Source organism: Tigriopus californicus, chromosome 7 (assembly GCF_007210705.1).
Source record: "Tigriopus californicus strain San Diego chromosome 7, Tcal_SD_v2.1, whole genome shotgun sequence".
In the NCBI taxonomy this organism is placed as follows: domain Eukaryota; kingdom Metazoa; phylum Arthropoda; class Copepoda; order Harpacticoida; family Harpacticidae; genus Tigriopus; species Tigriopus californicus.
The window spans coordinates 8,993,893-9,019,884 of NC_081446.1; the positions used below are offsets into that span (position 1 = coordinate 8,993,893).

The window sequence follows — 25,992 nt, forward strand, 5'->3', positions numbered from 1 at the left end:
CTCTTCCCTTCCTGTATCAGCTTGTTCGAACAGTGGCAGTAGTCCTATGGTCTCCATTTTGTTGCACAGGTGTTCCAGAAACAGCTTGCTCTCGATCCAGTCATTGAGCTTGTGACGAGCTACAACCTCTGAAGGCCTCTCTGGATCGATATAGTAACGTATCAAAGATGGAATCCCAGGCCATGCAGAACCAGCAGTTAGTTAGCTTTAGAACGCAAATGCTTCTCTCCTGCTCATCAACCTTTTGACGTTGTTAACGATCATATCACAAAATATTTCTGTTAACGTCCTCGGAAATGTACAGCATCTTATTAGATTTTAGCCTTTGCACTTGTCTAAGACCATGGCGTACCTCCACATCAAAAGGCTGGACTTGAAATGATTTTTTTGTGCGACTAAAGAATTTGGGTAGATAAAATGCTTCCCATGGACGATGAAGCATGTTTATGACTAGAAGCGCATTATGATTTTCACCTGACAGAGGTTTGTAGTTTGAGTTGTTGAGAATTATAGACTACGATTGCATTGAAGATTTTTGTTGTGCATGCTTGAAAATAATACCATAAAAACTTCCAAAACAATGTGTACATTTTATAACAAAAGGTGTTTAGACGGTATCCGAATAGCAGTTTATTTTAATTTCAAGTCATCAGTATGACTTGGTGACATTTCAACCACATAATGACGTTGGGGTAAGGAGTCAACAGTAATAAGATTTCCCTCATTGAATTTCAATTTTGAATCGTGATGAGGAATCTCTAGACACCATCTACATAATTTAGATAAACATTGTTATGACAAAGCCATTTTCCGTTTCTTTTCATGTCGAAGGACCAGCCTTTCACTAGCTCAGACTGTTTGATAAATTAACTTTGTTGCTGGTTTTGCATTCAATTTAATATTTTATGGAACAATTGAAGTTAAAAATTATATGCGTTTTTCAAAAATTGAGTAGTATATGAAAAGTTGTCAAGTAGAACAGACTAAAAGAACAAAACATAACTTTGGCCTATAAATGAATACCTACGCAGGTTTTTTTTCCAAATTCGTCCAAAACGCTTTCGGTAAGCAATTTCATTATCAGTATTCTCTAGGAAGACTTTCAATCATTTCCTCCCGGGGGGATAGACTGTCTAGTTCTGAGCAAGCTGCCCAAGCTAGCCCAGGGTTTCCTCCCTCGGGAATGACACATCATCATCCAGGTGTGATCCAAGAAAGCCAAACCTACTCGTAGACCACAACAACACAATCCACCACTCGCATTGCTCATGTCACATGTTTTCCCCTCGATCCATGACCAAGACGCGACAGGCCAAAAAGGCACCACTACCTTAGGTCGGCTTTTGGCCCGTCCTCTCTCGTCTCGTTTCCCCCATGTTGGATGTCCGCTTCTCCACTTCCCGAAGCTCTCGCCAATGCTCCGTTCGAGGGATGGCGAGATTGGAGAGGAACCTGTGAAGCAAGGGCGAATCTTGAAATACCTCTATCTAGCTCTCTTTCGCTCTCTCTCTCTCCCTCTCCCCCTCGTCGAATATCCATGCATGCAGGAACACCTTGAAATCGTCTTCCAAGTTGCTCCTCGCGTCCGTTTGGGGCCACTCCAAGTGGGGAGGGATTTTTCCCCGTGGTAAGAAATTCAAGGGTGAAGAAGGAAGCAGGGTGGGGGTAGTCGACAATACAACAACGACATCCTTCCAGACCAGAACACGTTCATAGAGGAGCGAGTTCGCGGTGGTCGCCGCCTTCGTGGTGATGATTATCATGGTGGTGGTGGTGATGGCGAAGAAACGAGGGAGGATTGGAAGGTGGCGGACAGGGAACAGACTGGGCTTAGGCTGGATGCCCATGGGGAATTGAAAGGAAGGTACGGACTACATACGTACATACATAGAGCGAGAGAGCCATCGGAGACAACCTCGCTTTGCGTACAGACTGAGGATCATGAGGATGATGACGATGGTGATCTTGGGCGAATGTTCTTGTCTCCCGTGGAAAAGATCGCTCCGAGGTGGGGCGAGGTGGAAATCTATGCAGTGTTTCCGCCGCTCCCATACTGAGAGCAACAACCACCACCACTGAGCTTGAGGTCAGGTTCAGTGAAAAAAGTACCACCTTCAAGACAAAACGGGACCACAGTCGATCCGAACGATCCCAACTGAAAGCAGCCCGAGGCGCTTTGGAATCTTGTCCGTTTATTTAAAGTGATTCATCAGTATTCGATTTCCCCATCATGCCCAAGGCACTCCTCTTCAAGTATAAGGAGCGACATCTCATGAGCGCAGGTAAGCACAATTCGTACAATAGGTGTTTCCAAGATTCAAATTGAATCTCAATTGATAGTAAATGTGGATTTGACTTTTTTTTTTAAAGCCTGAACGACACCCACAATAGGGCTTCAAAAGCAAAAGAAAGCCCTCCCTCCGCCAAGAGTTGCAAGGAGAAAGCTCAAGGATTTGACCAACTTGGAAGCGTTCCACTAGGGTTATTTTATCAAAGGCTTCCCAACCCTATCTTAATCAGTGCATCTCGCTTTTTCCGAAACAATTTAGTTGCTTACAAAATGATTAGAACATTGGGATTTGTTAACGGCATCCATCTGTGTGTTTGTAAAATATAAGATTTGCTTTTTTGTGGCTCCTAACTTTTCAGGAAATGAACAAAGAAGGTTTAAGCAGACTGCAAAAATGTTTTTGCTTCCTTCACTCCAGTATTATTTGTTCCTACATCAATTGTTATGGAGTCAAAAAATAGACAGAGTGATCTCATTTTTTTTGCATTTGTGGTGCTAGGGGTGAACCTCGCCCGACCAGTGAAGCTAGCCATCACATCATCCATATATGCTAAACATAGGCAGTTTGCAATTTGGTTCTCCGTCAGCGAGTAGCACTAGTATCTTAAACTTTCCTTGAGACAAGTTGGGCAGGAGAATCGATCGTGGGACTTTTCTCTAGCTAGGACACTGCGCTAACCGCTTTGCAGCGTGATTTGAATATCAAAGTTTAATACGTATAGATGTACCTTGGCTCTCTCCACTGTCACTATCAACTTTATATTGACAATACTCAGTAGCCATTGTTCTACGTAAATGGAAGTTTGATGAGGTTCAAAAACGGAACTTTCTTTCTCCCATACGTCAATATTTCTGATGATGATGATGATGATATCCAACTGTGTTCATTTTGTCATCACCCCTCAAAAATCATTGCTAATTGGGTCGGCTCAAATTTCCGACTTGGACGCGAGAAAAATCGCACCATGCACTCCCATTGCCAATGGGAATGAACGTCCAGCAAAACAAGCAACAGCAGCACTACCCCACGTCAGAATTGCAAGTAATAATAAGCATTTGGGACCATTTGGTCCTGATTATGAATGTGCAACTCTATCCCCAAATCTCGAGCTACAAATTTACGAGCTGGTTTGCACTCCAGTCATGGTACATTGCAATATAGGTATGCATTCCTCGTGTTCGTAGAATGCAAGAATTTGATCCGTGCCATTCAGTTTGATGGCCAGCCACATGGGCGGGCATTGAGGCGCATCATGAGTCGCGACCTCCAACGATTCCCAAAGTAAAGCATACTTAACTGAACTTCAGCGCAATATCTCATTCATCATGTCTCACGGGGAGTTTTCTTTAACTCAGATCATAAAAAAGTGTTCCAGATTTCCTCTCCGTCCATCCGTTCATTCGTTCGTTCGTTCCTACGTTCGTCTGTCCGTCTGCCTTGATGTTTTTTTTCTTTTTGTGGATTGCGTCTGCCACTCCATATCTCAAGTCTTTTTTTCTCCCAGCACATCACACGTTACTAACAAGATTACTAATGAACTTGGGTGTGCTCGAGATTGTCTCCGGGTATTTCGAGGGTGGATATCCCTCATTATAAAAAGCAGACGAGTGAGGCGCTTGTACTTTTTGATGATGATGACATGGTGGACACTAATGAATGTTTTGAGATGATGAACTAACTGGTTCAAGATTATCTTTGATGAGGAAAAAAAGGAGGTTTCTAGCTGCCATCTCTTCAGCATGAGGCGAATGTATGAATCAGGATGAAGTTGGAATGAAATCGGAGAACACGACGGAAAAGATGATTTGTTCGAGGAATGAACGTGCGACCAAAGAAAATCTCGAGACCCATGTGTTGACAGATCCTGACTAGCAGGAACGAGCTGAGTGGACTGAGAAATCTCCCTAGGGTAGTGGCGGACACAGAGCTAGAGCATCCTGGAAGTAAAGCAAACATGACATAGTTTCACAATTAATGAATGTCTGAACAGTAGGTACGGACAAACAACTGCTCCTTGGAGAACCCCATTCATCGGTCCCTCATTTACAGATCTGGCTAAGGTGAGCGAGCCGCTGAATAAGCCATCCCCAACGTTGGACAATAATGCCAATTCCAACAACTCGTTGCAAATGTTTGCTGAAATTGTGACTCGGCTCAGTCAGAAGCAAACCAATATTGGGCAGTTCCTCTCGGCTTTGATGGTCCAAAATTATGCAGCTGCCGCTGCTACTGCCGTTTCTCACCAAAGTCCACCCTTGGGTGTTGTTCCGGAATCATTTCCTCTGGTTTGCTCATCCATGGACTCACTCTCTGTGTCATCCTCACCGCCGTTGTCTGAGATTGGTTTATCGCCCTCAAAAAGTCATCACGCATCTCCCCATCATTTCAAGCCCAGGCTCTCTAATTCCATGGGAGTCTTGGACCTTCAGACCCGATCGATTCTGGGCGGGAGGTTTGGTCCGGAGCAAACCGTGCCAGAGGATCTCCGAGTGGTTTCCAGGAAATTGGATTTCACGCCTCAAAGTGAAGGCGACGAGACAGCGTCGGTCAGTGGTACCAGTAGCGTTAGTGGGGGGCAATTGGAAATCGTGGACGGCAATAAGTCGTATGGCTGTCGAGATTGTGGGAAATCTTACAGTACTTCCAGCAATTTGGCTCGCCATCGTCAAACTCACCGGTGAGCTTAACGCTTCCTCCAACAATCCCAGGCAAAATAATACACGCTTTTGTTTGATTTCGATTCAGGTCTCTCCAGGATAAAAAGGCTCGGAAATGTCCCCATTGTGACAAGACGTACGTGTCTATGCCAGCCTTTTCCATGCATTTACGCACACACAACCAAGGCTGTCGGTGTGATTTCTGCGGCAAAACTTTTTCTCGACCTTGGTTGCTTCAAGGACACATTCGCACTCATACAGGTAAGATATTGAGAAATCGCCTCCTTCTATTTGTTAGCCAACACTTGAATGATATGTTCCTTTTTTAGGTGAGAAGCCATTCTCGTGTCATATTTGCGAAAAGGCCTTCGCCGACAAGTCCAATTTGAGGGCCCATGTTCAAACGCACTCCAACGCCAAGCCCTTCGTGTGCCAACGATGCGACAAAGCGTTTGCCCTCAAGTCCTACTTGTATAAACATGAGGAATCTTCGTGCATGAGGGCCTTTAGACATGTCTTAAAAGAGACGAGGAAGAGGGCACGGGAACAACCCTTTAACGGCAATGAAACATCGCACCCGGACTATCAGGATGGCGACTCAAGCCATTCACCTGCTCCCAACGCATTTACTATTTAACCCACGGATCAATGCCAAACTCAGACAATTACTTGGAACTCCTTATACCATTGCCATTGTAAATGTCCATGAACTCTGATTGTACTATATTTTTGTAGCTATCTAATTTCTACCATGTAAAGAAACCATTTATTTTTTGTGCTGAATCTCCAGGTGCTATCTATTACTGACACACTTATCCCTGCCTCAAAACTGAGGCTGAAATGTGTTCCAATAAAAGTCAAATAATTGCCAAAGAAACAACTCTCGTCATGACTTTCACCTTGAACCTTGGCATTTGGATTGATGGCCAAGCTAGGCCGAGTGAGTCGAAATCCCAGTCTGCTTTCCTTCTCTGGAATGTTTTTGGACAGGAATTTAAAAGACCCAATCCACTACCCGCATGGTGATCATGAGCTGCAGGAAGAGGTCCTAACACCAGGTGCCAGAGTACTTGGAACATGTCTCTCCACCCCTCGCCCCGTCACCTTGAACAAGATCATTGTACACATCCATTGTCTAAGAGTATTTGGACAAGGCTGCCATTGAATTCTTGCACGAGCCAGCTCAAATTCCATTCCTGATCCAAACCTGACTTAGGTTAGGTGTGTGGACAGGGTGCTCGCAAACATGGAAAAGACAGCAGAGCAGAGTGATCTCCGACCGAAAGAGGATAGACCTTATGACTTCACCCTGTTCCTATTTTCGTTTGGACCGCATCTGAATGGACGATGATGCTGCGAGCGTTGAGAGCTCTTCTTCTTTTGCTTCTGCCATTCGATTTTGTAGTTCCGTTGTCTGTGATGTTCCCCCAAGTGAGTTTGCAAGATCCAATTTCAAGGGGTAACGAAGACTGGCGAACCCAGAACATTTTGGGGCATTTGGCAGCATCCCCCTACCGAAAAGAAGACTACTGAGTGTGGATGAAGACTACCTTCATGGGAAGCAGGTGTACTCACCAGAATCTCGCACCACGGTAACTCTTGGTGGTGTTAGACAACAGACACCATACTCTCTGTGAGGCGAAACGCTGTAGTTTAAGGTCTACATAATGAGAAGCTCAGGCAATAACCAATTCATTTACTTCGATTTCATCTTGAACTCTAGTCAACCCCCTCAACTAGTTAATGGGCTTGTGTGGGTTTGAAGTCATTGGTTTGAAATCATTGGTGTGTGGCTTTACTTCCTGCAGGCCTCTGCAATGAAGAACCTACCCACTTACTAGAAAATAATCGATGATGATTCTTTCTGGTACCTTCGACAATACTCAGTTCCTGAATCCTTGATTAACTATACATTTTGCCTCAAGCAACGGGCTCGTTTCTAATCTCATTGTTTTTTCTTGTGTATTTCAAGTTGTATGTAGATAGACCATGCGACGCTCCGACCGTGTTCATCGAGGTTGCTTGCCATTACACGAAGATTCCTCATGTTTACAAAGGTAAGACTTCAAAGCGAACGTTTTCCCGCATGTTTCGCAAATGAAAGGTTTCTTGGTCGAGTGTGTTTGAGTATGGGCTCGGAGGTTGGATTTGTCGGCAAAGGCTTTATGGCACACATCACATTGGTACGGTCTCTCGCCTAGGGTTGAAAATGGGTGTAAAATAGAAATACTCTATGATTTTATATTCAAAAACCCTACCTGTGTGCGTTCGAATATGGCCTTGCAAGAGCCAAGGCCTTGAGAATGACTTTCCACAAAGATGACATTTACACATTTGATTATGGGTTCTAAGATGCATGGCATAAGCTGGCATTGACACGTACACTTTGTGGCAATGCGGACATTTCTTCGCTTTCTTGTCAGACAAGGACCTTTGGCCATAATTTAGAAGATAAATTAAACATAAAAGAACATAAGATTTCATTCTTTCGGGGAATTCCAATGATTTTGCCCAATACCTGTGAGTTTGTTTATGCCTGGCCAGATTGCTTGATGTGCTGTACTTTTTCCCACAATCTGAGCAAACAAATTCCCCGCCCACAACCGGTGGATTCGATTTGGAACTTGAACGCCTCACTTTTCCCACTTTGGCTAGATCAAGCACTTTGTGGTCGCCGTCCGGGTTATCTTTTGTACATATAATGATGTGACTGGCGTTTTCAGGTACAACGATCTTCATCGTACGAGTGGTGGGGGGATTGGCTTGTTTGATTCGCACTTCTTGGATTTTAGCCGCCAGAATGTCGTCTTCTAATTTGCCCTCCTCGGCCAAACTGACCTCCGCCAATTGGTTCAGATTAAAGAGATCGTTGTTGTTGTTGTTGTTGTTGTTTGTGTTGATTTCGGCAGTTTCGTCTTTAACATCGACCAACAAGTCGATATAGTCATGGTCTGCTCGAACCATATCTAAAGCCTCTCCATCCTAGAAGTTCACACATTAGGATTCATGCACGTCATAAGTTTATCTATGGATCGAGATTCATGACCATACTTTAGATTCACTGGTGGAAACCGTTATTTTGTCAGTGGGTTCGTGGCCTGATTCTGTTCCACCTTTGGAAGAAGCAACAGCTGGGTCCAATGCCATGGTATCAATTTTACGAGATTCATCCTCCTTGAGTTCGTTTTGCGCCCCATTTGTATCAAAGTCACCATCTTTGGTTACAGCTCCGCTGACGTTCTCGTCTGCTTCAGTCTTCAAATCCTGAGTAGTTTTGGTTGATCCTACGGCATTAATCTTCTCCAAGGGCTTATTTGGCTTACTTCTCGACTTGATGGTGGAATACGAGGAGGCGCTACCGGGATCATCTTGGCGTCCTGGAACAGGTGATGGAGTTTAAGAACATGGCATCTCGGAGAAGTGGAAGCGATAGTTCTGTACAGCATAGTATAGTATGTGGTATGAACCCTAATAGTGAGTGGGTGAGTGCCACTAGCTACCACGAGCTCAGCATGGATAGATGAGTGATACTTGAGAAGGAGCAAATGTCGTTGACAAGCCTGCTTTTTATCACTTCATTTCAGTCCAATGGAACATGTATATCTATCTTGAGAGTGCATATGGCTATATCCATTCTGTATACAAAGCTATGAATAAGGTCCGTCCGGGCGGTTTGCTGCAGATTCGATCATTGTATGGGTTACGTTAAGTGGACCTTCCTTATCCCTATCAGCTAGCTATGGTGGAATAGCTCCTTGTACTTTTGCTGTCAGACCCGCCTCAACGTGGCTCTTCCCTATGGGTTGCAGACACATTCCATTACTCAGGGGTCGAGGATTGAAATTTCGCATTTGTTTACCATATCCCTCTCGCTGCGGATATGGATCGAGCATCTACAGTATGTTCCGTATGTAAGTATGTTTGTATGTATGCTTGGTGAGCGAGTGACTGAAATCTCGAACTAACTGAAGGACTGGGAACGAATGGGAGTGAGATTCAGGGGGATTTCAGGGTGAGCGACTTGAACCCAAAAATCTGCTTCCCTCGTTGCGGTAATTCAATCAGCGAAGACAGCCATACCTTCGTCGTACGTACGCTTAGAACGCACAAACAGAATGCCCATGGAGGGATGGGGATGGAAGTGGGTTTACTGGCAAGAAGCTAACAAGTCCACCCATTCCTCGCAACAGGATGCCGTGCTATTTCGGGATAAACAATCTAAATCAGCTCATCTTATACGGAGAGCCAGGTACAAAATGGCTCTAAGCTTCTTGGAGCATCACTAACTACTACCTCAAACATATGCATCGTTCCTCTCAAAGAAACGATCTTACCCAGATGACCAGGGATAACAGTACCTCTGCCTCTTTGTGGCCTTTTCCGCTTGATCCCAGACAATCTTGATGACTTGTGCATAGGAGGTTTCGCATCTTTGTTGTCTCCCGTAGATGCGGCGAGCAATGCATTCCCATTGTTATTTCCATCGCCAATTGTCTGGAGCTTTTGTTCTCCCGAGCAATAATCTCTGGTAATGAGGAAACTTCTTGGCATCTTCCTGCTGGAGATACTGGTACTCCTGGTGCTTGTGGAGCTCCTCGCGTTTCTCTCAGCCGTGGACCTCGATCCGCCTTGTTCGTTCCGTTTCGCTTAGGTGAGCAATTCGTCGTCGCCGTCGCCGTCTTTGTCGTGATGTTGGTCTATCAACACGGCTCATACGCAGGGTACTCTGTGTCTCCCTTCGGCTCGTTCGTTATGGCTAGGGATCCATCGATCTGATCCCGACAAACTCAAAAGCATATAGAATAAGTGGGTGGTGGCTAGATAGCTGGATGAGTGAATGGATGGAAAAAGGAAGATGATTTCCCCCCTCAAGACACTCTTGGGCCAGAAGATGCCGTTGATGAGGGTGATGATCAACGAGAGCTTGCCGAAGGTAAGGAGCAGCTGCAACTGAAAGAAAGAATCTCATTCATGAGCTACTTTGGCATAGAGTACATACTATATAGGGAAGGGGGAAAATTGTTGATGCACAGATGCTCTTTAACAACTACCATGACTTTGGCTCGCTCAGGATCCAGATGGATGAAATCGTACATTAAAAGTCGGTCGTTCGGTCGGTGGTGGTGGTCTGGGACAAGGTCCTCGACATGAAGATCCTGATTTGTGAGGTAACTTAAGGCGTTAAACCATTAAGGAATTTATGTTGGGAATGGAATGTGGATTCGTACAAGACGGAGCACAAGAGTGAGGGTGAAACAGAGCAAAAAAGACCTGAAGAGGGAGGTGACACTGATTGCCAAATGACATTAGTTGGCAAAGCTGGCTCAAGAGGCAGGAAATCCAAACCAGATGCCTTACACTCCTCTCGTTAGTTACCATGAAAATTGTTGGAATCAGAAATGGTGTGTCTATGTGTGAGTGTTAAGGTACAAATGACGAATCTTACCTTCAGAATGTTCAAGTTCCACACACGTCTATTACAGAATATATGTAGATCTAGGCTTGAGCTTACTTCTTTTAGAAAGTCATCTGTTGCTGAAAATCAAGCCACAGGTGAGCCACACTCTCGCCCAGGAAGCCCCCATTTCTCCCAACAGACCTGCACATTAAACCTAAAAGAAGCATCCTCGTACTGCACGGTCCGAGTGAGCGAGACCCCGAAAAATTGGGTGCTTTGCCAGAAGAGAAAGTTCTCAGAATCGTCATCCGCATATGATACTACCCAAAACTCATCCTTCATACTGTTGGGGTCGTCATTGAAGGTATCTAGCCTTACAGGGGCAACATGGTGCATGGACAAATGTCAATGCAAGTTCGTCGTCATTCATATGAAGGTGATTCAAATGAGTTATCACTCTAAACATTAGATGGTAAGTCCACTAATTTTTGAAGATATCCCTCGAGAAAAACTAAATTACAGCCTGGTCTCGGTCAAAAAGAAGGATTCCCCGGGAAAACGAAATCGAAGTTCCAGAAGCTCGGCCAATTTGTCGCTTCTCTTCGCCTGATTCTCTTTCCCAATTCATCCACCTACATACAGTATAGTCCTGCAAGCTAGGCTCAGCAAGTATGTACGTACATATAAGCTAGTAGTAGTAGTAGGGGTGGTGGACTACCGGTAGTCGCTACTCTGTGAAGTAGAGAAGAGAGGTGAACTGTCACCTTTCACTTCCACCTGATTTCCGTGGAGGGTTGGCTATTTTTAAACTTGGGAAATGTTTTTCAATGGAAATCCAAGATGTCTCTTGTCTTCCCTTGCACCGAGAAACAATACACGATGGATGATTGTTACCAACAACGTCTTTCATAGTTATGCACTTGGGAGTATTAGTTCGAACCCGCGGGAAGACAGATATGGTACCAGGTTCCCCACGAATGAAGTGCTCGAGCATGTGTGAGATCACGAGAACTTGTAATTGACCTCGGGGGATTGAAAGAGTTGACCCTGTCCTCGTCCTTCCTGCTTCGACCCGAAATGTCTCACACCACCGATCCATCTATCCATCCATCCCGCCATCCAATGCTCTGACGGGTCCTCTTGGAATACTAAAATGGCAAGCCAGTCATTCGTCATTGAGAGGCGAGTTTTCCGTCCATTTGAGTTGTTCTACATATGAGTATCATTCAAAAGCAAGAAAACCTCAACTCACCTAGGGTGTAACATCACATATGGAGTGCTTCGTATAGAAGCTGCTTTTGACAAAAATCATTCGAGTTTGAAAATTGTCTGGCGGTATCTCACATCATCTACGTACAGTATTCTGTGGCTGTGACTGGTGAGGCAAATCACATCGTGGAACGAGAGAGTGATGCTTGATCTTGGCTCCTTTGACATGTCGCTCAGACCCATTTTTTCTCGATGCAAGTACCAAGCAAGCTCCAACTATGTACGTACAGAATAGCAGTATGCAGACACGAGTAGTGAAGGTTAGGCCACAGAACAAATCAGATTAGTGGAGGGGGAGGCCAGGCTGTCAGACGACAGGAAATTATTCTCTCCTTGCTTGAATTCGTAGCATGATAGGTTCCAGAATTCAGGAACACCTACAACGGGTAGCAAAAAGCTCCATAGACACAACGGTCTTCCTAAACCTTCACATGGATTCAGACGAAACACTGTTCATTAGTTACTCATATTGTTTGGTGTCCAGAAGATGGAAATCATGACCCATTTCTGACCATAATTGGCCATACCTCGCCAGAGTGGCGAGAAACTTTTTTTGGAATGTTAGGGATGTGGGAGTGATGACCATAATTGGAACCTGGGGATTGCATAAGAATGTGGCTCAAAAGCAGTCCAGAAGTCGACGACCAAAAGACAGATGTTCAAGGAACATGTGCATAAGTTACTGGTATATACACTATTTATATACTATATAAAGAGTACCTAACTTGTTTGAACACTTGACACGAGGGAAGAAATTTTTCGTCGCAAAAAATTGTTTTGAATGGACAAAAAAATCACTGGAATCATGCCCATATATTGATATATCATTTTCATTCTAGTCTCTTGTACTGGATTTTGTCTCGCCCTCGGATTCTTGAAGGTCCTTATCTTGGTAGGTGTATTTGGGCAAAGTGCTGGACATTTCGTAAGCATCCTCATGCTCCGGGATTTGCGGGGGCGCTTGAGGTAAGGGCCCGTAGAGTTCATTGGTTGAGACATCTTTGACATTCGACTTTGACAATTGACGTTGCAGATTGGATCCTCTATTCTGAGCCTCTTCATTTATGTAGGGCTGGTCCTCTTGGTGGAGTTCCGCTATCAAATCCAAAATCCGCTTGTAAGCAAAGAATTCCACATTTCGTCCCAACAAGTAGATAAAGAGGAATTTGCCGAACTCCATGTTTTCAATCTTCTTTTGCAGATTTTCGTTGGAAGTAATATGTCGTTTGATCTGCAACGTATGTAACAAGACAGCAACGCTCAGATGAGGGTTGAAATGATATACGCGTATCTATGAATTATGAATGATTATAAAAACAAAACCTAAAACGCACCTTGGTCGAAAGAACAGCCCGCATGAGGAAGTAACTTCTAATGCTGGAACTCTTGAAGACCATGAGCAAGATCAGAATAAGGTTGAGTCCGCAAATAAAGCCCAGAATGGTGTACCAAAACCATAAGAACACAAATATCTTTTCCGAGATGATGTTAGGTGCCAGGACGCATAAAAAGCTATCCTCTGTGAGATCACCGGCTGAGCCAAACGTTTGGAACAAGCACCGAGTCAAACGAGGAAATGTCTGGTACAAGACCATGGAACTACTTTCACTGGAATCGAAAACGGCCTTAACCCACCGATAACCCAAATCGTTGAACTCCCCATCCAAGAAGGAATTGTTAAAAATGACCGAAAAGGCCAGGACCAATACATTCAGGAACTGAAAATTAACGACTCTGACTAATGATAGGGTCGATTTTTGCAAAATCAAGCGAGGCTGATTTTACCTGGGCGAGAACGTAAGCCCAGCCATAAATGGTATGACCGGCATTTTTCATGTTAATGTATTGAACCACATTGTTCGCCACGTTTCGAACCTTTTCCTTGTCGGTCGCACCTTGAGTGCTCCCCATGCGAATTCCCTCAGAAACTGCCGATAACTTGCCCTGTTCAAAATGTTTCCACAAAATAATGGGCAAGAAGTAGAGACACCCCTGCAAAGTCAAAGTGAGGTTGCGAGAGTATCCTTCTGTTTATATCGAAGATATGCGAGTGCTAGGATTGCACTAATTTGATAATACTAAATAGAAAACTTCTGCTTTAAATGAAACCATTGTGTTACAGGATATAGGTGAAAGGGAATATGAATTCGACAAGAAATTTTGAATTTTATTTGGCAAGATGAATTTTGTGCCTCAAATGCTCAATCCACAGCATAATCCATAAGGGATGAAATATCTGGGGCGTGAATAAAGCAAATAATACTTTGTAGAACTTGATACCCAGCGTGAAGTGATTTGACGAAGACAAAACCGGATGAGAATGAGATAAAGAGCATGAAATAAAAAATGCCAAGTAAAGGCTTAATCAGGGATTAATGCAAATGCGGATAAGGTCGAGGTTTTATGAGGTTTCTCTATAATTGTACAGAAGGAAACGAGGAAGATAAAGTACTTTCAAAATTGATTCATCGGAAATGGGTTTGCATTAATATTTGACGAAATGGAAGGTCCACAAATGGCTTGGTAATATCTTGCATTTGCCTTTGCTCAATCAGAGCAACACTACTTGGTGTATGAAATAGGAATTAAAGTATTTGGAGAAGATGAAAAAATTCGATGGACAAAACAAAATGGGGCACAAATACTGCCTTGTTAAATTGTATGTAGTTCTTAAAGCAAGATTTTTCGTAATAATAATTTGATCTTACCAATGTGTACTTGAGGCTTTAAATGATATACCTTTATCAAAGCAATATATGTACTAACAAAAAGGTTATAGCAAGTTAACTAGTAATGGCTAGTTTCTTGCCTTTAAAAGGGTAAACATGTATTTGAGATGAAATTTGATATCGCATCTAAATGCACCGTGGATGCAGCTAATTACCTTTTACAATATACCTGAATGTGCAAAGTTTAAAACGTCAAATGCTACAACAGTTATTCGCTTCGGTTGCATTTATCTCTCAAAATATTGAGTTAGAAACCCATTGCCCATGAAGTCTTTTTATGAATCAATAGCCAGCCCAAATTTGGAGCATGGTTTTCTTATTAGAGCTAATGAGAAAATTAGAGCATGGACTACTAGAATTTTCTTGGACTTCAGCAAGCTTCCCTCAAAAACAGCCCACTTTCAGTGGGATAATTGTGAGTCCTTTTTGATACTATATGAATAAAATAGAAAAATAGACTGTGGCAATTTAAGGCCAATCACTTCTATGGAAATTACTTGTGAGTTGTTTGTTTTAAAGTTGTATCGTAAAGAGCTTGTGTAATTGACCCAGAGTGGACAGATAATTCGAAACTTACATAGTAATTGCTATATAACTTTGACCATCTGAATTCCCGATTTATGTTCAGGACTGCCTTAGAGCGCCCAACTCAAACTCATTATCAGAACAAATGTTTTATCAAATATAATGAATATGACTTGGACTATTTCTTAAATAATAATCCTAATTTACGTCTGGTCAGATCCACCAACTCTACGTCATTGATGGCTCAGACACCAAATTAAGATACAGATGAGTAAGAAATGTTGTCTTTCAATCAACTACTACTGATTAGAATTATGTATCTTCCCTGTGTTTAGATGAACTCCTCAAAACTAAAACCAAAAGAAAGTATCTACCTGTAATAACAAAACATAGGGAACCCACTGGTAGTAGCTATGCGTTTTAATGCATTCTTTCCCATCGCTCGTGAACCAACTATCATCTCTCCTTTGGCACGACTCGTCTCCATACATGACACCTTTGCCCAAGCCTCTGAAATGAAGACAATATTTGTCGATCCTTCGAGGGCTGGTCTTGAATCACCATGTACAAGAATTATTGGGATTTCCTACAAACCTACCGTTTGTCATTAGAGTTGGCCACCAGATGAGTGCCGGAAACCCAACAATACTGATCGACTGCTTGATGATTCTTACCCCCATGACAGCTTATGTTGTTTCCTGTGGACAAAGGCCAAAGAAGATATTTAAGGGGGTTGTGAAACTAGGTGGCGTTGAATTGAAGGAGCGACTTACCCACCAACTCCTGAACACCGACCAAAGCGGTGCATAAGAATAAAACCCCGCCGGTGAAGCCGTAGAAAAGCCTGAATGGAAAGTCGTCAATAATGGCTTGACCCTTTTCACGAGACTTGAAAAATCCCGATAATCCCAAGATCACACCAAACAGCATGGTAAGGCTTGTTGTGTCAAACAGCAAATGGTGATAAAGAAGTCAAGCAAAGTTTTGGCCATCTGTTATCAAAATGACGGCACTTCCGGACTTTTTCCGGCGTTTCGGGAAATTTTCAAGACAAAGAGCCGCCGAAACAGAAGCGTTCCATCAACCTGTTCAACGCTCTTCGTTAGCTTTAATCTGCGCTATTCCTCTTCGTCAGGGGACTAGTGGATCAATACGTAGGCTAATATTGCCCATGAATGCTAATGCCAGTCCATATTTTATACAATACGTCAACGAACGCCATCTTGCTGGCTTCGTCATAGGAACAGCTCTCTACTCTACGTATGTGTGTACTGCAATGGATGCGCCCCATGGCTGGTCCGGACCTGCGTGTGTGCATGAATGGAAAGGGAGTGGTAGATGGTCGATGAGGACTGGAAGAGCCCTACTAGTGCCACTAGGGCCGGATGGAAATGATAATAAAAACTCCTGCACCTAAATAAGAGCACCATTTTTTGTCCCACGCCTGTCCATTCAAAGTACCCTCGAGCTTCAACACTCGCCAATAGCGAATAATGAGGTACAGTAATCTGGCAGCTAACTAACACAACGGAGAACAGGACAGGATGATGCAGGGGACCTTTTTGTCAGATCCTTACCAACCATTGCGTTACATAATCAAGTTTTCTTTTACTTGTCTACCGAAGGGAGGCCAATTTTGAACTCATTGCGATTCGGGACAGACACTTATTTGTAGAGGATGGCGACTTGGCCAGATATATTGGGGAACAAACTGGCGACACCATCTGTCTGTCTTATAAATCTTTGTGGACTGTCTTTGTCCCCTTTTAATTGATTCTCATCAATTTCCCAGGATCAAAGAGTGCAGAGGAACAGTGGGAATGTGAGCCTTGGACTACATTTCAAACTCAATTGTCTCTTTGCCATTCATTCATTGAGTCAAAGCATGCATGTGTGTTGTTGCATTGAATTGCAGTGGGAGGGTCCATAAATCCCTCTCAGACAGCCGTAGTTTCATCGCCACTCTTACGCTCAAGATCGCTTGACAGAGAAACGTCCCGGTCCACGGCGACCATTTCCCATCTCCCATTGGCCATGCGGCGAGGACGTTCTCTGCACTTTGCCAGCCTTTCGGTCGGCTTACAGCAAATGTTAATATGTCACATATGCCATGCGTGCCATGCGTTGGCCAAGCCAAAAGCAATTTTTCATTTCCACTCATCTAATTACCCACAATACACATCCATTGGACAACCATTGAACATTGAAACAATGGCCAAATCCACATGAATCAAATACAGAGCCCATAAATCTGGGATCTGTCACCATTGGCGCGTTGGGCCAAAAGCAAAAATCTGGGAAAGCCTCTGTTCCATCCTCCCTCGGTCCTTGTTCTAACAAGATTGAACTGAATTGCATAAGTAAAAAAAACATTCACAATAGGTATAAGTCAAGTCTTGCTAGGAATTTGATATTCTCCTCGAAGAGTTCAGGGTAATCGCACTTGGCTTGAAATGAGCTCATTAGAATGCCTAGCAGACTGATAGTCTTTTCATGTTGCTACGATCTTCTCGGAGCGGCTGAGAGTCCTTGGCTAATTCAATGTGATATGATGAGCACTAAGTCACGAATTCTATGGCTCGGAATGATCTCATTTGTCTCAGATGACTTTCCTGTCTATGGCCTACACGCTATCATTTCCAGACAAACGAGCATTACGTTTCCATGAACATGACATAGGCATGAGATGAACCAATTTCTCCGATCACAATTCACAACGGCTGACCAACGGTCCAATGGAAAAAGGATTTATTTGTCTTTTTCCTCGGTTCCACTCTGTTCCTTCGCATTTGGACCGTATGAAAAGCGGGGTCGGTCTCCAAACTAGAAGGAGTCTTTGGTTGGTTCTTTCGAAGGGTAGATCGGCCAACTGTCCGCAACGCAAAATCGAAAGTGGAGTGCAGAGATTTGTCGGAGCACCAACTTATTATTACACATACATTTTGGCACGAACAATGGGTGGGTGTTGCGAGTTTGGACGCCTTTCATCCGGACTCTCCAACAAAACAAACAAAATGGAGAGCACCATGGCGATATCACACTATTGGTTTGTGTTAGGGCGCCAGAGGAGGTGGTGGATCAAGCCAGAGCAAGTGGTGATTTAGGGCCATAACAATAAGCTCAAACTAACAGTCGACCCCTGGCCACACCGGGTTTGAAAAGGGTTAGCTTCCAACAATGGATATTGGCTGGACAATACCAATACGAGGAAACAATTGACCCCTCGTATTGACGTCTCAATCATACAGGCGCGAAGATTGAGGAGGAACAATGGGATGCCACACATCTTTGTTTTCTCCAACGATTGACCGAAACATCTCTCTGCATGCAAAATAATGAATAGTAAACAAGGCACGCTGTTAAAGAGAGTCTCACATCTTATTCTCGGCTTCTCAGATAACAAAAGTCGATACTACCGAGATATTGACAAAATTAGAATGTTAATTCCTAGTTGATAAGGGATTGTTCTGCACTCGTGCCGAAATATGGCAGCATTGAAGCAGATTTAGAGGAAAATCTGTTAATCTGTGCGAGTTTTAATGGAATTAAACGCATTTCTTCCACCGCTTGAGCGGGGACTTGACTCAATGAAACCATGGTTTGAATGTGCGGACAACGCCTCCGCAGATTAGGCTCTGTTCTCTCGCAATTAATCCGTCAAATATTGCGACAGAAAATCAAAATTCATTCTCATGCGAGGATGCCGACTAACCCCGGATTAGGAACAGCCATTACGTCCTGTGCTTACATTAAGGGCTGAGCATGCATACTATAATCGTGAAATAAGAACACGGAGATGTGTTTCTGAGGGACCAAAGTAAATATGCAAATTATTTGAGATAGCACCCCATCTAATGGATGTAATAAGCTTTGGTGAACAGGCTGCATTACGCGCTCTAACGTGAGTGAAATCATAGAGCTCTCTCTCTCTCTCTCTGTTCGTTTTGGTCCCAAGTGACCATTGGATTCATTCCATCTTTTGTGAGCAGGTGGAAATTTATGTCTACCCAACTCATGACAGGGACCAAAAAAAGGGAAGCGTGTATGTAGTAGAAGAACGGAGCTTCGGCGGTTTTTTGAACGACGTTCGATGGGATGCCACCGAGTCGACATGAGATCAAGATGACTGCACAGTATGGATGGATTTAAAGCGAATTCGCCGAGATGCACTTGGATATCTATCTATCTCTCTATTGTATCAGTCCCCTCTTTCATTCTCTATTGATCTGGATCATTATGAGATATGATGTTCACTCGCGTCACAAGGATAGATTGATTATAAGCCATCTAACCAGAAGAGGAGTCCGATGTCGGTCGGGATGATCACCAAATGGCGACGCACATTGATCATTGGCACCGAAAATTGATCAATTGCCTTGATTCGACCGCGTTGGATCAACCATGTTCACTTGTTAACACGAAACCTGAATGCCGGGAAGGAAAATGGATTATGATTGTCGGACAACCATCGGCAATAAATTGCTGTCCAAGGCACAAAAAGACATGTGTTTATGTACAGTATGTATTGTATAAGCGAGTAAATAATAAGTAACTGGTGCGTTGGTCGAAGTGTGTTCATTAAATTTCGAATCGCAAAATTTGAGGAGATTTATGATCTAACGTGCTCGGGACGGGCAGAAAGTGTGACCAGGTCATATTTCATAAACGCTTTTCACTTTGATCCCAATCCATTGAACCTTGGCCTGGATGCACCCCAAGTAAGTAGCACCACCATGATTTATGATGTTGGAATAGAAAAGGCCACTCACGAGGATTGGGATGAGCAGGAATGGTACGATGCACCTTGCCCTCTACCCACTACTACTGATCATGGTCATGCTGCTCATACACGAAGAGAACCGCTCCTTCATGGCAAGAGGAGTATACGTATATACGTACACTCCATCAAGGGGAGCTACTACGTCCATCCAATGTTAATAAAATCAAGTGCGGATTGAGTTCGGGGATTCAGAGGCACAAGATAACGGGGAATTTGGGATGACTAGGCGAGTCCGTCGACACCCTTCAGTGGTTTTCTATTGGATCGAATGATGTTGACCCTTCTCTCTTGTCAAGTAATCTATTCTTGAGGACCTTTGGCGCATATTGCGTATGAGTTTTGTAGTCAATCGAATATCCGCATAAAACTCAAGCCCCTCCCACCTATCTAATTGAGATGCAGGCGTCTCGGAACTCGACTTATTTCTGTTGGTTTATCATGATCCTTTGATCTGTTAATGGAACATCAAAGACAAGCTCATGAAAAAAGCCCTAGAAGTTAAATTGGGTCTCCCTAGGTAAAGGAAAGGCATTATATCTCACATTTATCCCTACCCAACTGTCTATGTAATATCTGTGATTCCCCTATTTCACTTTTTTCATGTGCCCTGAACCAACTCTAGTCATTTGTGTTGTGATATCATAATTTAGTCAACTAGTTTATCATTCTGGACCATTTCATTCCCTTATTCTTGTGTCCATTTTTGCATAGGTTGATTATTAATATAGTTTTGTATATATTACTCTCTGACATGACCAAGAGAATCAATAAAGGTTATTAATATTATTATTATTATTATATCAACACAAATGGGAACGATACTAGTTTTGAAAAGATCTAAAGAGTTGGCCTTTTTTCCAAATGGGCGCTTGTCACTATGTAGCACTCTAACATAACCATGATATATTCGTTGGGACTTGAGGGTCGCTTCCTTTTGAATTCATATCCACTTGTACGGGAATGAATGGATCAGACTTGAACCTCGAACGTCGATTATTCAAGCAGGTCCCTTGAGAGCAGAACAGACGAGAGGGCCATACTTATTTCATTGTTACAAGTACATCCCCTTTTGGACGGGATTGTCATCCGCTTTCATAAAAATGTTTCCAATCTGATGGGAGCTAATCAAGGTATTGTATTGAAAAAAACATGGGGAAACTAAAAAAATGAGGAAACTGATCAATACAAGAACAAATCCTCGTGCTCTCCCCTCCGATTCACTGCTGACTTGCCGACGACGGTTTGGCCTGGTTCTTCCAATGGGAGAAATTGGGGAAATTTCCAGATGGTTAGTCAATCGTCAGTGCGTTTACGCCGTAGAGTACTTACTGCTTGCTGAACAGCTCGACAGCTTTGATGCACACTCATGTATGAACAGTACGGACAGCACACAGACCCCGCGGTATGCATGGAGTATTTGATGTTTGAAAGGGCTGCAGCAAAGTGGACCGCCCTAATTCTGGCTAGTTAGTTGAGAAGCCGTTCCTGGTCGAGTTTTCCCCCCACTTTTCTGTTTTGGGTTAGGCTGTCATAACCGCATGAAGTGATCAGTTCCAAAAATTGGAACCCACCATCTGACTCCCTTCCCAGGAGACTCTTGGGTTCTCTCGATGGTTGTGAAGTACTGTTTGTACGTACCATGGTGTATTCAGAAATCGATACATCCCACATAAAAACCCGAGATGACTGACAAGAGCGTAAAAAACGAGTTAAGGACACGTACACACTGCGCACAGTCACACACAAGCAAAGACGGTTTATGTGGTGAAAAAATAATCGATGAGAGACTTCAAGCTCAGAATTGACTTTTGAAATGGATGTCGAATGAATTCGCTTCTTTAAAAGCTTCCAATTGCTTGGGCTGTCCGGGGAACATGATGGATGGCTCTCCATCCTTCTCGCTCTGTTACATCTAGACACGCCCCTTTTGCCCTCATGTGGCGTACCAGTATTAGTTTAAGCTGCGTTCTGTTTTCTAAAGAATGAGGTGAACCCCAAGGTAATCGCAACCATCCTCAAACACCCCCGATAAATATAGCAGTACAGACGGATTTTCCTAATTAATATATTTGTTTTTTGCTCAGTTAAGGAACAAATGCATAATATTGTGGTTTTGAGCAAACATTCTGTAATATTTCCAATGATGCTATTTTAACATCAAAAAGTGCACCAGAGCATTAGGTGACAAGCCGAAAAGTGTAAGAGGATCAACCTGTATCAAGCAATTTCGAACAGATAAGCATAATGGCGTTTTTTTCATCCAAAGAGAACAATGTCGCGAGGCGATTCGATAAAGACCACCCGACCCATCAGTGTCGTCTAATCCTTCATCCGCCAAAAGAAGCCACGGAGCCGAAATATACACGCTAGAACAGAACCATCCTTTTTCAGAGAGGACATGACAGCCCGACCATCGATCAATTTCCGATATTTCAAAACCATTTGTTCTCACCCCATCCGATAATGTCCCTTAATCCCTTTGAGCAAGTGAATATTCACCACTTCTCCCGTCAATACTTTCATGATGAATGAGACTCGAATGAAGAGGTGGGCTCTTTTTTTGCCATCAGAATTATTCAGAAGATCGTAGAAAGGCGCAGTCAATTCGTGTCCAACGGCAATCCCTTTAACTACATACATGTGAACCATGCATGAACATCAACCAAGCTTGTGAGTCTTCATTGTGAAACGGGAACTTAGATTGAATGGGAACATTGACCAGGATCACATCATCTGTTGCGGTCAGGATTGATGTGTTGAAATCCGTTCTCAAGCTACTACGGAAGGAGTGTGGCCATGAATACAAAGGGTGGGTTTAGTGCTCTATGGGTCTCATCCCATCAAAAGCCAAGTTCAAGGATGAACTAGAAACAAGCTCAAAGTGCTTGGATGGCTCTTGTAGACACCATTAGCAACGGTCCAACGTTTTTTCAAACCGAGGTTGGTTCTCACATTGAGTTGGCCTAACTATCCCTTCCAGTGTGGCACCATACACACAAATTCTAAGGCACCATGGGACATGAAGATGACTATCTTATCTGATGCTATGTATGTACTTGGTCAGTGCAGACATTGTGGAAGGTTTCAGCTTATAAAGCGACAAATGATTGCAGATGTGAAGGGTTGTTCGACCATCATATGATGACAATTACACACATAAATTAGATGGTATCTAGCGGTGGCCATTTCATGACATGATTTTGCAAAAAAATATGCACTTTGTAATATCCATTAGTGGGATTAGCGTGCTTGAGTCGTAAGAACAGTGCCGACGACCTGGTCACTCAGTGGGACCGTTCATTTTGTTCCTTCCAATAGAAAGTGGTAGCAGGCATGTCAGATAATCGGCGTAGATAAAGTTGGTTCCAGTGCCAAAAGTGAGGAGCGAAAGCCACTCGTTGGACAAAAACAAGGATCCTAAATGGAGATGGAACACGATTTGGCACGTACCCGGTGGTTCCGAGGCCAAGTAAGCGGAATTAATTTAGTTAAAATGCTTGTCAAAAATCAGACCTCTTTGTTGTCAGTCCGAGCGAAAGTTCGACCCCAGACCGTGCTTGTGCTGGGGAAGGAACATTAGGTGCATTACGTATGTAGCATGTACACTGAGATGTGAGCATGTAGCCACAGAGGATACAATCTGATCCTTGTTGTCTCTCGATCCATTTGAGATGCACGCGTGCTCCACAGGCAAACTGTACGTAGAGTGTATATTTGTACCGGTATATGTACTAGTGTACGAGCGTCGTGTACATATATGTACGTATACGTATACACTAGTGCATACATGTGAGGAAGTCCGTTGAGCTCGCAAGGGAATTTTCACCGAAGTTTGAGGAGCTCTCTAGGGAGTTGCAAACAAAAATCCCGTTCGTCCATTCATTCATTCGAACAGACACATCGTCCGAAGTCCGTCCATGGACTAGTGAAGAATCTCAATGATCTCGGCAAGGGTGATCAATGCTTCCGAATCAAATGCTAAGCTTCGCCGTTCGTTTGGTTTCAAAGTCGAGAGAGTTAGAATGCCAGCCAGCTACAAGAGGCATCTGCATTATTGACGAACGAAATTGAGAGATTGATGGGCGAATTGAGAATTCACTTTTCAAATCGCTCCAAAGCCGCTTTCACTTCAAGCTTTCGGGAAGAAGGAGGGATAGATGGAGCCCCGAGTATGATCTGACATTGGTTTTACATTCAAAAAGTGACAATCGTTGGGATGATCTAGTTCCCCCATGGTGATCATGACGTCTCGGGGGATGGAAATCCCTCGGTGGATTTCAAATTGATGGGGGTCAGGACGCCTACAAAATTTGTACCACAGAGATGATTAGAATGGCAGCATCAATATGGTTGCAAGTTGACCTGTAGCGAATCGATCTAGCTCTTTCTCTGATTCCATCCATCGACTTGAGGCAGCACGATGTTCGAACATTGTCACATACAAGCGAGTCGAATTTAAGCTGGGATTTTTCTTCTTACTCTGCTGGCTTTAAGTCCAATTGTATTTTGAATGGTTGACAATCCACCGATGTGCATGAGCTCTGTGTGCATTGAGCTAATCGCCTGCCCAATTGGATTACCATCTTGAATTTCCCTTCCAATCGGGTACTGTCGGATCACCCATCCACCATCCGCCAGTCACCCGACACTCGATCATTCATGCCATCGTCACCCACATCACCTGCCCAAAGGGTGGCTCTTATTGAGCACACCCTGCACTTGTCACAATCAATCGAGTCACTTCGAAGCCGAAATAGCGTTGAACTGGTCTCTTTATCTCTTCATTTCCAACCTCGTGAATGTTGCCGCCCAGCTCGGAGCTCTGGTCATGCTCGGCCACTCTGGCCACTTCAAATTGAGATGATTTATCGCCCATTGCCAGTAAGTAAACTGAAATCGGTATTTGACAAATGACTTGGAAATGACGTCAACATTTCAGCCGAGGTGAGAATTCGAATTTTTGAATATGATACTTCGGGTTGAGTTGCTCTCCAAACTATACATACAATGTACTGCTGTACGCACTCTTCCATCCGTTCTGACAATTGTGCGTGCTCACAACCCTTTGACTCGGATCCGTTCCCCTCTCATTTGTCAAAATTAGTCTGTCCTGCTGCCTTGAACCCATTGAAACCATCAAGGATCAGAAGTAAAAAATGTCTTCCAATCGAATGCTCTGGATTCGTATTGATTGGTAAGAAAGAAGGCTTTTGAGTGGACAGCTGGTGGAAAAGTAACTACTCACTCGGATGTTCATCGTGTTTGGAAAGTTAAAAAATCAAGAGCAAAAAATAACAACACTTGTGTCCTCATGATGATCGCACTCAATCAAGTGGTGGCTTCGATCACGTTCCACGAACCACCACCACCATCATCATCATCCTAACCCCACTATTGCTGGGTACGTACTCGACGTCGTCCAAGTTCCGAATTTCGAAACGCCCGAGTCGATCCTTCTGTCACATTCACAAAGGCCATTAACATGCAAGCCGTGAACGTATCGAACAGCATTAGACCTCGGAAATGGTTCACGGTGGCTCATCATTCGTCCACTGCCTATCTCAAACATGCTACTAGCTATCTCGTGCCATATGGATTACGTGGATGGACCAAACTGCAATCCGAACAAGATCATTCACGGACTCGGCCGTGCCCTCAAATACGTACTGTAGGGTCGAGAAGCGTGTTGGAGCGGAAGAATGAAATCTGGATGGGATCATCCTCCTCCGATGCGTTGATGGGCCGCTCAGGAGATGCGTTGCGTTCCAAACGAGTACGTACTAGGTACCCATTTGGCAGTTGATGGGACTGATGGTGAGTGTGTGAGTCTTGGGGACTGCCGCGCATTAATTCCACTAATGATAGAGTGTTTTCCTCCGTGTAATTTCACGCAGCCTCGGATATTCAAAAGGATCATATCAATTTGGAAAAAGCGGAGAGCGATGAGCATCCCAACCCTAATTACATGGTAATCCTTGGGGAAATCGCAGCAAATGTGCCTTTTGCTCACTGATCATTTATTTCCCCGTCGGTCCATTGCTCAGTGTGGAATGGACCAACTAGTGCACGTACATAGATACCCTACGTAGTATGCAAGAGGGGAAAATTTGCCAGGGATTTGTTCCATCTGAACAGGGCTTAAAGATGAAGATCCATATGTCTGGAGTAAGGATACAAGTAGCTCCTTTTGATTCACTAGTTTCAATCATTCACATGCTCCATGCTGGGTGGAGTTCGTTCGAACAAGTTCATAATAAGGATTAAACCGGCATTGCATTCGCCACTCACTTTGCTTAACTGAATATATCCCCGAGATGGCCAAATCCAATGGATCTAAAGAGCA

The 25,992-nt window shown here is 43.7% G+C and overlaps 3 protein-coding genes and 1 long non-coding RNA gene across 6 annotated transcripts; 2 read left to right on the plus strand and 2 right to left on the minus strand.

Moving 5' to 3' along the window:
• The first annotated feature begins 1,769 nt into the window (after positions 1–1,769).
• LOC131883950 (zinc finger protein SNAI2-like) lies at positions 1,770–5,812 on the plus strand. Its single transcript, XM_059231563.1, has 4 exons — positions 1,770–2,282; positions 4,341–4,968; positions 5,037–5,209; positions 5,278–5,812. Exons 1-4 carry the CDS (start codon positions 2,231–2,233, stop codon positions 5,583–5,585), a joined length of 1,161 nt encoding a protein of 386 aa, XP_059087546.1. The 5' UTR covers positions 1,770–2,230; the 3' UTR covers positions 5,586–5,812.
• A 1,092-nt stretch (positions 5,813–6,904) lies between these two features.
• LOC131883949 (zinc finger and SCAN domain-containing protein 2-like) lies at positions 6,905–10,624 on the minus strand. 2 transcript variants are annotated; one of them, XM_059231561.1, is made up of 6 exons: positions 10,395–10,624; positions 9,307–9,898; positions 8,000–8,325; positions 7,467–7,930; positions 7,207–7,379; positions 6,905–7,145 (listed from the first exon to the last, which is right to left on the minus strand). In XM_059231561.1, exons 2-6 carry the CDS (start codon positions 9,497–9,499, stop codon positions 6,958–6,960), a joined length of 1,344 nt encoding a protein of 447 aa, XP_059087544.1. In that variant the 5' UTR covers positions 9,500–9,898; positions 10,395–10,624; the 3' UTR covers positions 6,905–6,957. The 2 variants fall into 2 exon arrangements, with proteins under 2 accessions (XP_059087544.1, XP_059087543.1); XM_059231560.1 differs by having other exon boundaries at positions 9,307–10,624.
• Positions 10,625–10,672: 48 nt separating this feature from the next.
• LOC131883953 (uncharacterized) lies at positions 10,673–13,321 on the plus strand. Of its 2 annotated transcripts, none has more exons than XR_009373666.1 (4): positions 10,673–10,782; positions 12,455–12,581; positions 12,649–12,732; positions 12,817–13,321. It is a non-coding gene; the product is annotated as an uncharacterized LOC131883953 (long non-coding RNA). The 2 variants fall into 2 exon arrangements; XR_009373665.1 differs by having other exon boundaries at positions 10,692–10,818.
• On the minus strand, positions 12,410–15,849 carry LOC131883948 (innexin inx3-like). The gene is made up of 6 exons (XM_059231559.1): positions 15,643–15,849; positions 15,468–15,567; positions 15,244–15,379; positions 13,401–13,607; positions 12,950–13,333; positions 12,410–12,846 (listed from the first exon to the last, which is right to left on the minus strand). The coding sequence occupies exons 1-6, from the start codon at positions 15,797–15,799 to the stop codon at positions 12,451–12,453; spliced, it is 1,380 nt and encodes a 459-aa protein (XP_059087542.1). The 5' UTR covers positions 15,800–15,849; the 3' UTR covers positions 12,410–12,450.
• Positions 15,850–25,992: the final 10,143 nt, after the last annotated feature.

Coding starts and splice junctions, on each gene's coding strand:
- LOC131883950 (XM_059231563.1), top strand. CDS start 2,231: ATGCCCAAGGCACTCCTCTTCAAGTATAAGGAGCGACATCTCATGAGC. Junction 2,283..4,340: donor GCGACATCTCATGAGCGCAG/GTAAGCACAATT, acceptor CCTCATTTACAG/ATCTGGCTAAGGTGAGCGAG. Junction 5,210..5,277: donor ACACATTCGCACTCATACAG/GTAAGATATTGA, acceptor TTCCTTTTTTAG/GTGAGAAGCCATTCTCGTGT.
- LOC131883949 (XM_059231561.1), bottom strand. CDS start 9,499: ATGCCAAGAAGTTTCCTCATTACCAGAGATTATTGCTCGGGAGAACAA. Junction 7,931..7,999: donor TTTCCACCAGTGAATCTAAA/GTATGGTCATGA, acceptor GTGAACTTCTAG/GATGGAGAGGCTTTAGATAT. Junction 7,380..7,466: donor AGGCATAAACAAACTCACAG/GTATTGGGCAAA, acceptor TTATGGCCAAAG/GTCCTTGTCTGACAAGAAAG.
- LOC131883948 (XM_059231559.1), bottom strand. CDS start 15,799: ATGCTGTTTGGTGTGATCTTGGGATTATCGGGATTTTTCAAGTCTCGT. Junction 15,380..15,467: donor GCCAACTCTAATGACAAACG/GTAGGTTTGTAG, acceptor TCTTCATTTCAG/AGGCTTGGGCAAAGGTGTCA. Junction 13,608..15,243: donor CCTATGTTTTGTTATTACAG/GTAGATACTTTC, acceptor TTGACTTTGCAG/GGGTGTCTCTACTTCTTGCC.